Below are 16,782 nucleotides of genomic sequence, written 5' to 3' on the forward strand. Positions count from 1 at the left end.
CAAGCTCTATTCTAGGAAGGTGATTTTCCTTATTTATCAGAGTAGCATTTGTGAAGAAATAAAACAAAAGGCAGAAACTAAAACTTTTCAATCTCAGCAAAATACACTTATTCGATATAAAACATTTAAATGATTACTGTTAGTCACGTCAAATCTTACATCTTAACCTACTAAACTGATAGAAATTTGGTCTCACTTGAAGTAACGGTAAGTTCAAAAATGTTTGAATTAAGACTGTGAGACACTACTATGTATAAAATGGACAACTAATAAGAACCTACCTTGTAGCACAGGGAACTCTGTTCGATATTCTGTGATGACCCATATGGGAATAGAGTCTAAAAAATAGTGGGTATATGTATAGCTGACTGACTTTGCTGTTACAGCAGAAACTAACACAGCAGTAAATCAACTATACTCCAATTCAAAAAAAAAAGGACTATGAGTATGAGAACATGTGGCTTCAAAAATGTGCAGAACCCACCTGGCTGGAAGCAGAGCAGCAGCATCTTCCCCTGCCCAGAGCCCGGCCCAGTGAGTGTCCATGGAGACGGCCATGTGTGTGTTCTGTGTTTGATGCTGTAACTGTGTTTCAGTTGGTAAAGGATGACTATGAGGATGATGCCCACGTTTTCCGGAAAGCGGCCAATGACATCACATCCCAGCTGGAGATTAATTTTGGTAACCTCCCTCGTCCCGGGCGCGGAGCCAGAGGTGGCACACGGGGAGGCCGGGGAAGGATCAGAAGGGCAGAAAACTATGGACCCAGAGCAGAAGTGGTGGTAAGTGTTTATATTCTATTTTTTTTTTTTATGGTACGTGGGCCTTTCACTGTTGTGGCCTCTCCCGCCGCGGAGCACAGGCTCCGGACGCGCAGGCTCAGCGGCCATGGCTCACGGGCCTAGCCGCTCTGCAGCATGTGGGATCTTCCCGGACCGGGGCACGAACCCGTGTCCCCTGCATCGTCAGGCGGACTCTCAACCACTGCGCCACCAGGGAAGCCCAGTGTTTATATTCTAAACCCTGATGGTTTTCTGAAGTGAGAGGATGAAGATGCCCTGGGCCTACATAGTCTAATTTTGGAAGATCATCAGGTTCTGCCTCGTCTAGACAGAGGAGGTTCTTCCTCCTCTGTCTCGTGTGGGTCTGATGTTGGAGTGTTTGGAACGGTCATGGTAGCATGATGGACATCAGTTGGATACAGACCATTGTGTAGCCCTGGCCTCCAGGGTCTCCAGGGAAGTTCGATGTCTGCCATGAACGCACGTTCAGAGCTGGAGAAAAATTCACACATCTGCATCAGATAAGATCCCCAGGCTTGGGATTGAATTAGATCAACTGACGGTGGCTTACCATGGTCTGATCATCTGCCCTGGGCCCTGATGCTTTCAGGGTAGACAAAATCCTTCCTACAGCTTCAAGGCCACCTTTTCGCTTCAAACCATTCTTTCCCACTCTTCAGCCAACACTGCTCTACTTCTAGAACAGACAAGCATGTTCCTTACCCCACAGGGCCTTTGCACCTGCTGGCCCTTCTCCCACCCCTTTGCCTGTTTACCTAGAATAGATCCTCCAACCTCCCTTTCTCAGAGAAGTCTTCCAGACCAGGTCAGAGTCCTTATTTGCTTTGAAGCACCATCTGCATTTGTAATTGTATTCTCGCTGGTGCAGTTGTTGATCAGTGTCTGCTGTCTCCAGGGGACATGATGGTTTCCCCAGTGCCTAGCGCAATGTAAGCTGTAGTAGGTGCTTCATAAATGTTTTTTGAACAAACACCTGTTGAGTGGGAGTTGGGCACAAGGCCCGGTGGCCAGCACAGGCCCCCGTGCCGCCCTTGTGACGATGGAAGAGGAGCAGCCCCTTCTCTGTGGCTGGTCTGGGAAATGTTCCTTTTGCTGCCTGACTCCCTTACTCCAGGGAGCAGCCCCTGGGAGGAGAAACTAGTCTGTTATACTTAAACAAGAGCAAAAACACAACATTGTTTTTTCTGGGTACATTTGAGGCCATGTTGGAAAAAGGAACTATTCTGGGAATAGAAAATATACATCCACTCCTTTCCCATAGCAGAGCTCTGCCACCGCGTGTGCAGTGTGGTGATCCGGTCCTCGAACCTGCCGCCCACCTGGGCTCTTCCAGCTTCTAACAGCCTTCACGCTCGCATTGTTGCGGGATTCTGTTCTCTTTGCTCATTCATTGAGGCTTATCTCTGGGAGAACCTTCTCTTCTAGAAAACATTACTTGACTGTGATGTGTACTTGGCCACCAAATTGCATTGGATGCCCTGACTGTGGGCCCCCATTCCCAGGCCATCTGTGACTGAACTTACCAGTATGTTTCTCCCCCAACTTTGTGAGCTCCCCGAGGGCAGGACTGTCTTTAATCATCCTTATATCTCCATGTAGCAAATTTTTTTTTTGCTACATGGAGCAAATTTATCCAATAAATACCCTCCATGTTTATTGGATGAAGGAAGGATCTGTAAGATCAGTAAGGATCTGTGGGAGGGAGGGCCAGGGGTGGCCAGTAGGCACTGCCAGCCGTTCTGCAACAGGGACGGGAGCGGGTCAGAGGAGGGAGAGGCACCCTTCCATGTCCCCTCTTTGGGGTCTGTGCAGCACTTGGCTGCAGCTCAGAGCAGGGCCTCACTCAGAGTGACCCTGCCACTCTTCTCTTCCCACTGGGACCCTCTCTCCCTCAACGTTTGGGCCGCTATCCCTACCCCATTAGCTCCTCCCCTGAGGGAGAGTGGGCACCGTGTTTCACACAGCTCTGCACCCAGGTGGGAATGGGTGAAGTGACGGTTGCTTTCAAAACTTTTCTTTTTCAGACACAAGATGTTGCTCCAAACCCAGACGACCCTGAAGATTTTCCTGCTCTGGCTTGAGAGAGCCCTATTTCCCTGGCAAATTAAAACAGCACTGGCATACCTATAAAGAGACTTTTCTTGCTGTGGGGAAGATAAGAACAATAGATGTTGCTTTTTCCCATGTAGTTTGAATTCATTGCACTTTTTTGGCCTGGGGGTGGTGTGGAAATAAGGATTTCTCCAGATGCTAGAGAGCAGCAGTGCTGGTCAGGCGTTAGTCTGGCACTTTCCCGAGAAGGTGGAGAATGGTGATTATTTTTTTATTTAAGGAATTCCAAATGTAGTTCAGAAATAATGTTTAAACTATGTACATAGAGATTGTATTGAATCTTCCACAAAAGCATGGAGAGTAAAGCAAGTTGTAAAATAGAATCTATTGAGACTACTTAGTAAGTTGTGTAGATACCGGAAGGCTATGTCCTTCTGTATTAAAGGAAATACATATAACTTGGACCATTAATTTAAAGCGGTCACAGCCTAGTTTTCCGAGACCAAGAAATTAAAATACAGTTGTATTTACTATTTACTTGTAAATGTTATATTCTCCTGGAATTTTTTGGTTTTCATTTAACCAATAATTTTAAGTAGCCATCGTGCAATCACTGGTTACCACTCTGCGGCAGAGAATTAGGGAAAGTATTGATTTTTTCACGGTGATCCAAACTACCTCGCGGTTTCTGCGTGTATGTACACACACATACACACACGCGCTTAGTATAAATGTGCATATATAGTGTTTGGGTGGGTTTTAGGATGAGTATTAAGTAAATGATTTTTTAAATAATGTTATTTATCCCACCAATCAAATGAAAAGGGGTCCAGGCAAGAGTATTGCAACTTAACACCTCATGCTTTTCTCCCTCAGAGCTAGCGTCAGAATTCAACACCTGTGACAGAGGCCCTCCGTCCCTGTCCTGGGCAAGACTTATAAATAACGAATAATTATTGAACACCTATGTTTAGTTTTTCTCACTTAGCCCTTGCACCAGTTCGAGTTCCTATTTCTTGCCTTTGGAGAATTTTGGGGTTAGGGGCTTCCTCAGAGGTTCAATAACCCCCTGAGTCCCACCCTAACCAGCAGGGCCGAGACCTGGAGGCCCATGTTCTCTCAGCCCAGCTGCCTGCAGGGTGGTGCCCAGGGTGGCAGCTGGGGCAGAGGCAGCTGTAACGGCCGCTGGAAGCTGGGGTGACACTCTTCCCACTTTACTGAAGAAACTGGGTAACATTTGCTGGTTGTCACACGGTTAATATGCTTATGTGGGAATCTGAACCTTGGTCTCAGAATCTGTGCTTTTTTTTGCCTTGCTATACTAAGATGGCAGTTCTGAACTTGAACCCAAGTGTAAATAAAGGTTGGTATTCCCTCGTCTGTGTATAGAGAGCTGAATCCTTTTGGTGACACCCAGGTCAAGAGAGAACAATGTGGGAAAAGGCCACAGCGGAAAGAGTCATTTCATATTTTGTTGAATAATCAGCACTGAACCCTCGGCCACGTTAAGCCAGTTAAGGACCTTCCCTGTGGTTGACAGCCTACTTTTGGATTCTTGTTATTAATCTGAGTACTAAGGTAATCATTTGACTCCCTCTCCCCGGAAAAGACACAGTGAACGTGAGTACCTGACCTGAGAAGTCTTGTGAGAGTGAATGTCGTGTTCAGCCGTGATAGTCAGCGGGTGCAGCGTGAAGATGTGTCACTGCTCGTCAGGCTTGAGCTGTGTCACATTAAGTCCTTTTGCCTTGCCCTGGCTTTGAAGATGGGCAAAACAGATCCTTCTCAAGAAGATCCCCTTTAGTGTTGTGAATAACAATGGAAAAGCCCATTGCGCTGGATTTAATGTATTTGCAAACGCTGCATCCTTCCCAAACACATTGAGGATGCCCGTACGACGGAGCAGTCTCGGGTCTTGTGGTCAGAAAAAGTTTGGGGGAATAGGGGACGGTTTCTGAGCCCGCTAGAGGTCTTCATTTGCTCACCAGGACTACCTCTTGCCAATCTGGTGGGGCAGATGAATGTCAGGCTTCTGTCATGTGGTTGTCCACAGTGCGGCCCCAGAGAAGACAGAGCGGAAGCAAAGGGCAGGGGAAATCCATGATGTGCTGTAGGGAAACTCAGGAGGCAGGATTGTGTATTCGGACCTATATACAAGGCAGAGCCTTCCACGTGACAGTGCCTTGCGAGACTCCTTTGAGGTGCTTGGGTGTAGACGTGTTGTCATGAGGCAGGACACGTTTCTGGCTGGTAACCTTAATACTAAGCAAACTAACCCCATTAAAGAAAACGTGTGAGCCTAACAGACTCTCTTGGAAAGTGGGAGGTCAAGCATGTTTGAATTCCAAGGGCAGGTGTACCAGCCCCAAGCCTGACTTGGATCCCTTCTGATACAGGCGCTCCCTGCCGGGGCTCCTGAGGATGAGCTGGTCCCAGGACCTGCATCAGTAGGAGGAGGTGTGACCCCTGACAGGTTTTGGTGCCCTGCTTCGACTGGAATGAAAACCTAAGTCACACAGCTGACAGGGTCTGGGAAGAGGCGGACTCACTGCAGAAGCTGCTCCTGGCTGGGAACCTTGCACTGGATGGTTTGAACGTCTGGCCAGGCTACTTTGAAAAGTACATCCTTAGCCTAATGTTACTGATAAGCATTTGACATCTTCATCCCGTGCAAGGCAGGCTCCTCAGAACCACAGAAGCCGCAGCAAGCACCCCGTTTTCTAGTGCTGGTTTCTAGTTGAGGTCCTTTCCTTCTCTGTTCCCTCGCTCCTCCGTGCCAGCCCAGGGCATAGGTGTTTCATAGGTGAAGGCATTGTTTCTCCTTTGGAACCACACCATGTGTGGTGTTGGCAAGGCCTACGGAGCAGCAGGACCCGGGTCTCAGAAGCTGGGAAAGGGCAGCCCTCAAAGTGAAAACAACTACCATCTTCTAAGCTATTCAGGAGACAGCCACGCTGCCCTCCCTCTCAGCAGAGCATGACCCAGCAGGACAAGCAGAGGTTCACTTTGAGAAAAAAATCTGCCCACTTCCCTTTCACTGCTGCTGCTGCTGCCACCCTCAGCCTCCATGGGGATCACACGCTGAACAGTTTGCAGGGTCCTGCCCTCCTCACCTCCACATCCTCCCGACATCGGCCTGAAGTCGGGTACTTGGGTTGCCGGCACCACTGCCCACAACGTGTCCCAAGTGTAAGGCTCTGCCTGGCTCTCTGTATTTACGCAGTAAGGAGAATGAGGAAGGAAAAAAGCAGAAAATAAAGAAATCTTTATTGTAAAATACAACACGGATAAAAGTGCAAAAACTTTGTTGTAACCACCACCTAGGTCAAGGAGCCAACTCCAGAAGCCTGTCCATGCGACCATGCCCATCACAGCCTCCCCTCCTTCTGAAAGGAGCCGCTCTCCTGACTTAGAGGAAGCACTGCCCAAGGATGCACCCCTAACAATACGGCTCTGCCCTTCGCCTGAATGGCCTTTAAGTCTGAAGGATCCCCCTCCACCCTCTTTGCAGAGCCTGGGTAACCTGAGGAAACAAGCATTTCTTGAGCAACTGCTATGTGCTGGTCTGTAATTGTCTCATCACTTTTCAGTCAGGGAACAGGAAGGGACATTCGTCTTCCTTGCTCCCTAGCTAGTGTTTGGGCAGGGATGGGGTGAGAAGATGATTCGGTGCCCAAGCTGTGTTCTTTCTACACACTCCTGAAATTTCCAGTTAATTGATTAGTCCCTCTGACAAAGCTTCCGAGAGAGACAGGGAAAGGCCAGAGGACACATGGACCTCTGTGGGGGCCCCGAAGGACCACATGGGGCTGTGTGCTGCCATGCTTAGCCACTCCCTGTGGTGAGGTGGCGCTCAGGGCAATGCCACACTGTGACACGTTCTCCTGAAAACATTTGAAGTGCTCTTAGAAAGCTTTATTAGGTCTCCTGCACAGGTGGAGATGCCAAGACTTGAGAGGCCACGAGACCAGGTTCAAGGCTGCCGGCAAGGCGCTGGTGGAGACAGGAGCAGAAGCTGGGCTCTCCCAGGGGCCTCATGGAGCCTGAGGTCCGAAGCACTCCAGGGGCCTCCGCTAGCCCAGGCGGCCTCTGCCCATCTCCTGCTGCTCTGGGAAAGCCTTTTCCTTGGCCATGGGTTTCCCATGACTCCAAGGCAATAGGACTTTCCCCAACCAAACCACAAAGGTTCTCTAACCCATCACAGCTTTACCACGGGCAAAAGTGGCCCCATAGTGTGGGGAGAGCACCAGCTGCCTTGTTTCTTCGCAAAATGTGGCCCCATTTCAGAAGACTGACTTGGAAGCACAGTCATTTATGAGTTGGGAAACGCCTGTCATGAGAATGGAGTGGCATCAACTTACACATAAGTCCCTCAGGGGGCTCTGAGAGTTCTCAAATGTTCTCAGAAAATAGGAAAACTATTTTCTCGAGAACAGCCACCCTGCCAGAGGCATCGAGGATACCTCCAGAGAGGTGTGCACTGCCCAGCCCCGGGGGACCTCACTCACCTTGATGAACCACCCGCATAACTGTGCTGGGGGCTCTGGTCTGCACTTCACGCACCTGCTCAGACAGGAGCAGCATTAGAGCAACAGGGAGGAAAACTTAAAGTACCTGAGGTGAGGCCTACGTTCTTGGCAATGCAAAATGATCAGAACCTACGTGTTCTGGTGGTGAGGGGAAGTGAGAGTAGAAGTGAGCGGGGACGCCAGACAAGTGTTCAGTAAGAGGGAGAGGACGGTGGGTAGAACGGAAGCAGGAGAAAGGCAGAGCCCAGGTGGCCCAGCGAAGGAAGTGGCAACCCAGGGTCCTGTGACCAGGGTGGAAAGACATCCTTCAGGGGTTTTCACCGAGGATCCTGAAGGCCCAGAAGGGGGCGTTGGGATGACTGGTGAATAGGCTCCTTCACGGCACACCTCTAGGGGGCACCCTTCACACTGCACCTGTGTGAACAGCACCTCTGGATGCTGTGATGCCATGGAGGGCCTGTCTATGAAGTCTTCAAAATTTTGCTTTTGGGGGGGGCCATAGGGACCAACTCCCATCAGATAGTCACAAGGACCTCTAACGTAAGAAAGTTCAAGGAATGCTGTCGACCTGGACTCGGGATTGCACCACTACCAGAGGGGGTGCCAGCCTGGTCATGTCCCCAACCCAGTCATCCCCCCAGGTCACCTACAGGAAGTCCCAGCTCTGGCTTTGGGCTGAAATCTCCATACCCAGTGGAAGAACGAGGCAAAAACTCCTTTGCTGTGACTCTGAGGCACGGGCCTGAGGAAACAGGTTTAAACGGCACCTTGAGAAAATCTCTGATGGTGACACTGTGGTATCCAGGAGAAACCGCTGAAGATCTAGTCCCTGCGGATCCCGAGCCAGATTAAAAGTCGGTCTAGAAAGGTTACAGCCCAGGACATCCAACCATCGCTGGAAAAGGTGGGAGACACACAGAGTTGGACTTACAACACCAGAACCTGTCTTAGGGGGGTTACTAGTTTATTATGCTGTCTGGAGAAAAGACCCCAGGGTTCATCCTCTAAACTCCCTGGTTAACCACAAGGCAAATCTGGGGCTGGCCAGAGAGCAGGCTCAACAGCAGGAGTGAGCTAGGGTGGCCACCAGCCATCACGCTCCCTGCCCTCACGCCTGTCCTGCCAATGTGGAGGGAACGCTCAGCTGCCACTTAAGGACGTGCCAATCACGGGTCTGCCTATGGTACTCCGTGTGTTGTCCAGCTGTCACAACAGACCCGTCACAGGGATGGAGACAACAGGATGGGCAACCTCCCCACGGCTGCTACACTGATAAGCCAGGGCCAGGCAGGAAGGCCCCGCCTAAAATCTCAGGGTCCCCCAGTCTCATGAATACTCATGAGCCCTATACCCAGGGTTAGCCTCTGCTGCCTCCTATACAGATGAAACCTTTTCTCCGACCCCTTCCTCTGCCAGCTGGGGCTTGGGCCAGAGCAGAACGAGGCAGGAGAACCATATTCACTTTACAGGGTCCCAAGAGCATCTGCTGCTGTTTCTGTGACATCACAAGTAAAACTGTGAACCTAATCAGCAGTTCCCAACCGGGGGCAGCACTGCCTCCTGAGGGTGGCTGAAACTATGGTGTGGAGGGGGGCGGGGGGTTGGATTACTCTACAGCCGGGACATGACTGGCATTTAGTAGGTTGGTGGGGGGGTAGGTTTGCAAGGAATGCCAGACTGGCTGCATTCTCTGGAGTCCTACACAAGGAAGAACTGTCTGCCTGAAAAATCATCTTGCTTTACACAGGGAAGCAAACCCACGATGAAGAGAAACCATTGTCTTTCTACAAGTAAAACGACGCACAAACCTCACTACCTCCCCCACTCTTTCTATTCCCTCCCAAAGGCTCTCCTCATTTAACCTATGATATTTGGCCACTATAAGAATCAGAGGGGCCAAGGCCAGGCTCCCGACCTGCAGGAGGCCTCCTTACCTGGGCACCTCTGTGTGGATAGAGCGCCCGTCATCCGGAAGCATGTCAAAGTCATGCAGACTTTCTAGCAAAGAAATGAGACACAGTTAGAGACAAGGCAAGGAGACCAGACATGCTTCAGGGGCAGCGCAGAAGGATCTCCATTGCACACGGACTGGGCCAGCTTCCCCATTGAGGGAGTTGGGGTTATCTGCAGAGGAATCTGAAAGGGGATCCCAGAGTCCACGTGCTTCTCCAATAAGCTGAGAAAATGGTGAGACTATATATAACATAGGGGCGTACTATGCCAACCACTTAGAAGACAAAATGCCCCGAATCTGAATAATGGGGCAGCTGAAAGGTAGGACAATATATAGCAGGGAGTGATGGTGACCACGACCCATGGCCCTAGGGCCAGTGTCCTCCTGTTAATGAACCAGCTCAGCAGTGTCACAACAACTGCTGATGGGGGACAGAGGGAGCACAGAATGTATCATAGTCCTTTTGAAGAGCATTAAGCTAATATTTTAATTTTTAAATTAAACATAATATATACGGCTCTTAGTATGTACCAGGTGCTTGTTCTAAGTAATTAGCAAATATCAAATCATTTAATCCTCATACAACCGTATTAGATATTGTCACTCTGGCCCAAATCACACAGCTAACAAGCAGCAGAGCAAAGGTTTACACCCAGTCTGGGTCCAGAATCCCTGTTCCAAACAATGACACCAAGCTCCTTTTTGATGCACTGTACAACGAAAGCTATAAACTTTTGCATATCCCTGACCTAGAAATGCCTTTTTAAAGAATTTATCCCAAGAAAATAAGCAGCACCACCCGGGAAGAATTTACATATGGGAATATTCAAGCAGTGGTATAAAGGTAAGAGGTTGGAAACTACCTACATGGGCAACAATGGGGAGAGAACGGTTATTGAAGTCATGGCATATTGCAGAGAAGGTAAAAATCACATTTGTGGAGAATTCCTCCCACTACACGGCTTTCCAATGCACCCACAGCTGCACTGAAGACCCACGGGCAGAAGAAGAGAAAGCAGTGGTGGATGTTATGCTCCACGCTGGCACCGGGCCCCATGCTATGCCACAATCGCGTACTTCGGTCTCTCTTAATCCAAACACTACGCGTTTATTGGTCCAATTTTACGGATGAACAAAGGGAGGGCCAAGAGGCAGATAAAGGATCCCCAAGTCACGGAATAAGCGGCAGAGCTCATTTTAGAACGCACCTTGCTAATTGCTCTTTCCATTATCAACTTGCTATTTAAATAAACTCATGGGGCCTCAGGAAGGGGCCTTTTCTACTTAACTATGCCCCTGCTCTGCCTTGAACAAACCACTCTCAAGAGATTCAGAAGTCGAAACAGTCTGACCTCTTTAAAAACTTACACCATGATACTTACATGGAATTATGCTACAGGTACCAAAAATAGTGGATACTGAGGGACCATAATCTGCTATCAAATAATTGGTCTTTACCTAATTATCTAGAGAAAATTACCTTAAATGTATGAAAAAATTAATTTATTGAAAGCTGTGTGCCAAATGCTGTTTTAAGCACTTTCCAAATGCTGTATTATCTCATTTAATTCTCCTTATAACTGTTAAGGTGGGAATTCTCTTTATTCCCATTTTACTTGAGAAACAGAAGCAGAGGGATTTAGCAAATTGTCCACGTGGTAAATGAAAACTGGACAGTGGTCAACAACAGAGAAGGAGACCAAGAATCTACAGGGCCGGGGTCTCAGAGGCTGGTTGCCCACACTGCACAGTCCTGGAAGCCACAGCTGCTCCCACGAGAAACAGACACGCCCTATGGTTTCATCCAGAGCCTTGCAAGCCTCAGAGCCTTGCTGCCAAGCCTGCCCCTTTCACACTCTCATGTACCTTGAGTTGCTTGGGCCATGCCAACTGAGCTCCAGTGGGTCAGCAGGAGGGTACATGATTCAGCACGGGTCTCAGGGTAAACCATAGAGGGGCAGGCAGACGCTGCAGAGCCTGGAAATCGCTCTTTGCGAGTAGTGGTGTGCAGGAGGAGTTTGGATAGGGGTGAGAAGACAGATCCCTTTGCTTTGTACTTTGAAAACTCATATCCTAGCACAAATCAAAGCTAAGTTCCTTGGGGGAACTGGACAGCACTCCTTGACAGACTCCTACAACCTAGACACAACCTCTGCATGATGGTGTGGGCAGCTAGGTCTTTTAGGATTCCGCCCTACAAGAGACCAACAGGGAAGGCAGGTGATTAACACTGTGGATGACATCCTGGGTTACACATTGGGATGTGAAGTGCTCTAGCACTGGTCCTGCCCTTTACTCAGCACTTTAATCCTGACCTTGGCGGGCAAAATGAAGGGGCTACGGTGCATATAACCTACAAGACTCCAAGGGCCTGACTTACTTGTGTCTTATCCTTAGCGGTTTCCAGAAAAGTCAAACCTTTGCATGCCTGAGCTGGTTAGTGGGTGTGTGTGAATGCGTTCTTAGCAGGAGCCCCCTCACTTGCTTACTGTCTTATCCTGGGGAAGATGTTATGGACTAAACTGTATACCCCCAAATTCTTAAGTTGGAGCCCTTCTACCACTACCTCAGAATGTAACTAACTGTATCTGGGGACACTGGCTTTAAAGAGGTAATTAAGTTAAAATGAGGTCATTAGGATAGATCCTAATCCAACCTGACTCGTATTATAAGAAACGGAGGACAGACAGAGGGACACCAGGGACTGGAGGGCATAGAGAAAAGGCCAAGGAGAGAGGCATCAGAAGAAACCAACCCTGCTGACACCCTGATCTTGGATTTCCAGCCTCCAGAACTATAAGAAAATGAATTTCTGTTGTTGAAGCCTCCCAGATCACAGTATTTTGGTATATAGCAGTCCTAGCAAACTAATACTGCAGAGGGTTACATCCACTTTATACTGCCTACCATGATTCAGAATGATAAGTGAATTAAAAACTCAGAAGGCTGTTTGGTTAATACTTTTAATTACATGATTATAATTATACAATTTCCACTATTCAACATTTCGTATAAAACCAGTTACAATACACAAATGTGACAATATGTATCAAACTATATAGATATGCAAAGTTTACACGCCATTATGAAGCTTTATCTTAAAAATACCTTCAGGAAAATAAACATTCAACTAGTTCTCTCACCTTTATAAAATATGATTAGAAATATACATTTTAATTAAAAAAAATCAAGACAACGATTGATCCAATACTGATTAATCAGTCACATTTTAAAAGTTTTAATAATCTATACATGAGTGCAGGTTAGATAAAAGTCTGCAAATCATTAATATAAAACTGCAGTAATATAATCAGATGAATATATCTGCTGACAGTTAATTCTACTGGGCAATTAAGGAGGTAATTTCCTACACAGATTAGGTGAACTGTCCAGTCAATTAAACACATCTGTAGTATTTCCACTTAGTGACATGGCGAATACTCAGATCTAGGAGAAAAGGAAGAGCAGCAGCTAGCCCCACAAGGACAGTTTCGGTGGGAAAGAACTAGGAAAGAATGAAAACATGTTTTTAAAGTTGTTTGTGATGAGCACTGCTTTCCAAAATGCAATAATTACTTTAAAAACTGTATGAAGAGAAGCAGCTCAGCCACTTTCTGACAAACATCAAAGGAACGCAAGGCCCACTGGTCAAGCAAGGGAAGGGCTCCCGGAGCTCTTGGCATGACGCGGCCCAGAACACCAGATGGTCCAAACGGTTCACCCAAGGGGAGACACTTGGGGACTCATGAGAACACTTGGGGACTCCTTCAATCTTGTCGGGGCCCAAGAGGTAGAAATCACCCCTGTGAGAGGCGGAGGAGGGCAGGGAAGGAAGTGGGTGGGGGACAGGCTCAGAGGATCGAGTTCACAGCAGAAAAATTCTGGAGACTAGAAGAGTGGCGGGCCGCTTAGATGCAGCTACATCTTGACAAGTAAGGCTGCTTGTTTTAGTGAGGCACTGCTCAGGATCCGTCCCTCTTCACCGACAGGTTAGAGGGATTTCTAGTTTTTCTGTAGCATTACATAATGGAAGTCTGTCTATATGTCTAGGTACCCAGTTTGGCAGACCACCCTTCTTTTGGACCGTCCCTAACTCTTGATGGTTTGAGTCCCCAGAAAGCTTCAAGGGCACCTAAAAATATTCATTTCTAATTTTAATTCCAATGGAAACTGTCTTGGTATACTTTCAAAGTTATTTAAGGCTCTGAAGTTAAAGAAATCTCTCCATCTGACATGCCCTGTTTCATATTCCATAGCAACAAGATCTTCTATAACAAATTAAAAATGAGAATCTGAGAAGATTCTTGGGTATGTTAAAGTTTCAGTTGGGGGCCGGGGGAAGAGTCTACTTTTATTCACAGCAGGAAGAACTTTCCATCAATCAGATGCAGAGACTTCCTAGATTCTAGATGTCCCCAGTACATTTAACACCGTGCTATATACGATCCATCTGAAGCACTATCCCAAACTGTGTGTTCCAAGGAAGGCTTCTTTAACAAATGACTAGTTTGCGATGACTCATTTCAGTGAGCCCGTCAAATACAAGGATTTTTAGAAAGAACCACAGTGACAGCAATTCTAGCTGGACACTTGAGCAGCCACACAAAAAGGCAATTTGTAAAACGAAAGGTACATTGAAGCCCAAGAGACACCAAATGGCTTATTCACTGTGAGGGTGACGGCACGTTTACTTGTTCTGACCAGCAAGAACGGTTCAGATGGAAGTTTGATTTTCACAACTACCGGGATTGTTTATGCAGGAGATGGCCTTTAAAAGTATAAAGGGAAGAAGAGTTGCCCTGAGAATTCAGTGTTTAACGCCTGGGCACAGCTTCAATATTTAGTATCATCTCCCAGACCAACACAGCAAACAGAAGGTTTCCCCTCCCACTCAAAGCTTGATGAAGAGCTGTCTTCCCTCAGGTAAGTAGGTCTTTATATTTATGAACTTCCAGGGATAGAAAAACACTGTTTTTCTGAGGTCTAGTCCTCAGAAAAAAGCTGGCATGGCCCTCATGGTGCCCAATGAGGAGCACCTCAAACAAATGCTCGTTTGGCCAAAAACAATGGCATCTTCCATCTCCCCTCAAAACTAGGCAACCTTACAATTACTCCAAGAGAGTAAATACCAAAATAGATCCACCGGCTTCTAATTACTTTCTGCATTAGCAGACTTGAATCTGTTTATTCCAACCACTCCTTATTCTTCATATTTGTATTAAAAAAGCAGCTTTTTAAAAATGGAATTGCCTACTGACCTGATTCATTCATCTTATAACGTGAAGGCATTTTGCCTTTTAATATTGTATCATCTCCCCATTCTCCAGACTAGGACAGGCAAACACTGGTTAGCAATAACTAAACCATTCACTTCTTATGGAGGTAACCAAGATGATTACAAATATTTCTTTCTTTTGGGACCCACTTTTTTTTTTTTTTTAGCAGCAAATAAATTCTGTTTTGTGATTGTTTTTACAGACTCTGCTGTGTTTCTGTGGGGTTGAGGGGAGAAGGCACTCTGCAAAGAGTTATTAGTTGTATTCCCTAACCAAAGGCAACAGTGAGTTTCTTATTTACAAACAACTGAAATCCAGATACGAATAACTGTCACTGAAACCAAAGGGTGTGTGAATGGCCTTAGGTCATTCACATAACAAAAAAAATCCACAATGCTACAGAGAAAGACCCTAACAAAGTAACTTTTTTAAAAAGTCACCCTTATTTGGGATCACTGTTTCCAGGGGAAACACCAACAGTGTGGGGTTTTTTCCTGCATGGAAGGAAATATGATTTTAATTTGTATGACTGGGCAACCAAATAGTGGGCAGCCTTGGCATTCTTCAGTCTCGAAATGACAAACGAATGACTTAACAACAGTCTTCCAACTCTGAAGCCAGTTTCTCCTCCTGAGTCTTCTAAAGCTACTATTAACATTCTCTTGAAAGTTTTAGGTTACCAAAGTACCGCAACATGCAACAGCCTTCAAATGTGGTTTTCACAGATTCTTGTTAATAAAGCACTCTTTGGTGGAAGACAAGCAGCTTGGGTACTTGACAGAGTTAACATTATAACAGTATTACAAATACTAAAGTGAAGATGATTAAACCAAATAGTATCAAATTACAGAAAGTACCATTTCAGTAATGCTTGTTTTATCTTTATAAATTTTGACACAGGGTGAACAGCAAATAAATAAGTAAAAAACCTCCATCAGACCCTCAATTCTTCTGAAGGCCAGCAGCTAAACTGATTGCCATCACAGGGACGTACGTGCACCACACAGACTAGTCAGCTCTCCTGATAACAGAGGGCTTTGATATTTACACCTGAGACTAATTTACAACAGTTTTTTTTGTTAAAGACATTTCTATAGAAGGAGAGTTGGGCCCTCTTCAAGTCATTCACTTGTACCCAAACTCATGTAGTTATTTAAATTCCAGTGGACATTTTCTTCATTGAATAAACTTCTTAGGTGGAAAGCAGCTAAGGCTTTTGCAATTCTGTTTTGTTTCCAAATAAATTGTGCTAAAGTCCCGTTGTAGTTTTCTGTTCCTAGAGTCTTCCTTCAAGTTCTGGTCACAGGTTTTTACTTAACGCAAGACTGTTTTAGTCCTTGAAATGGAGGGACTACAGGGGAAAAAAAAAAGGATTTTACCATGAAGGTTTTTAAGTGTCCCATATGTAGTTATCAAAGACAAGGAAGGCAACATAATAAAAATATTGACATGCTAAAAAGTATACACTTTGTATAATTCTTTAATGACAGATACTTTGGAAAAGACGGTACAATATCAACCGTAAAGTAAAGACAAACAGGAGAGAAGAGGCAGAGCAGAAAAAGGTTCAGTTCTGCAAAAAATTAAAAAACAATAGAAAAACGATAAAAAAAGAAGGGAGTGCAAAAGCGGCCGAGCAATGAGAGTACCATAATGCCATGAAGGGCATTTGTTGCAAAGCATTCCTTTTCCTTCTTTCCCTCTGAGGAATCAGGCTGTGGGAAAAGTGGAAAGAATGAAAAGATAAAGAAGTGTTACTTGATTATTTCCAAAGACAGAAGTCGGTCACAGAAAAAGCTGGGGCACAGCACGCAGTTTCCAGTTTAGCAGAGCGCAGCAGGCACCCCGCACCTGCTCCCACCTTGCTCCGCACTGCTGCACAGCTGCAAGGGGACAGCCGCCGACCCTCTTCTGTTCGTGAATAATGGACCTACGTTGATCTTCACCCTACCTCCTTTCTTTCCTTCCCCAACTGATCACTTTAGCTTTCAACTAAATAGCAACTTTCAGAGAACAACTAAAGCAAAAGAAAAGAGAGAAACCAATTCCAATCTGGAGGTGACCCTCACTTGGATGATGATAACGGTGCTCTATCAGAGCAGCTCATCCGAATCAAACATTTAGTTTTCTGAGACCCCAATAGAGAACTGAGTATAAAGGTCCAGGTT

The 16,782-nt window shown here is 46.4% G+C and overlaps 2 protein-coding genes across 3 annotated transcripts in view; one reads left to right on the forward strand and one right to left on the reverse strand.

The window, feature by feature from the left end:
• The window catches only part of HABP4 (hyaluronan binding protein 4), a 36,673-nt gene extending 32,452 nt beyond the window's left edge, over nucleotides 1–4,221 (forward strand). The window contains exons 7-8 of the mRNA XM_082656581.1: nucleotides 597–782; nucleotides 2,828–4,221. Coding sequence (XP_082512707.1) covers nucleotides 597–782; nucleotides 2,828–2,884 — 243 coding nt within the window. The 3' untranslated portion in view covers nucleotides 2,885–4,221. The remainder of the gene's footprint in view (nucleotides 1–596; nucleotides 783–2,827) is intronic.
• An 8,083-nt stretch (nucleotides 4,222–12,304) lies between these two features.
• Nucleotides 12,305–16,782, reverse strand: part of CDC14B (cell division cycle 14B) — a gene marked incomplete at its 5' end in the record, with an annotated part of 57,332 nt that continues 52,854 nt past the window's right edge. Inside the window, one exon of one of the 2 annotated variants that reach the window (XM_082656340.1) lies at nucleotides 12,305–15,965. In XM_082656340.1, coding sequence (XP_082512466.1) covers nucleotides 15,929–15,965 — 37 coding nt within the window. In that variant the 3' untranslated portion in view covers nucleotides 12,305–15,928. Of the gene's footprint in view, nucleotides 16,330–16,782 lie in introns of both variants that reach the window. The other variant, XM_082656342.1, reaches the window with a different exon arrangement.

Source organism: Grampus griseus (genome assembly GCF_964374135.1).
Source record: "Grampus griseus genome assembly, chromosome: 6".
NCBI classification, from domain to species: Eukaryota; Metazoa; Chordata; class Mammalia; order Artiodactyla; family Delphinidae; genus Grampus; species Grampus griseus.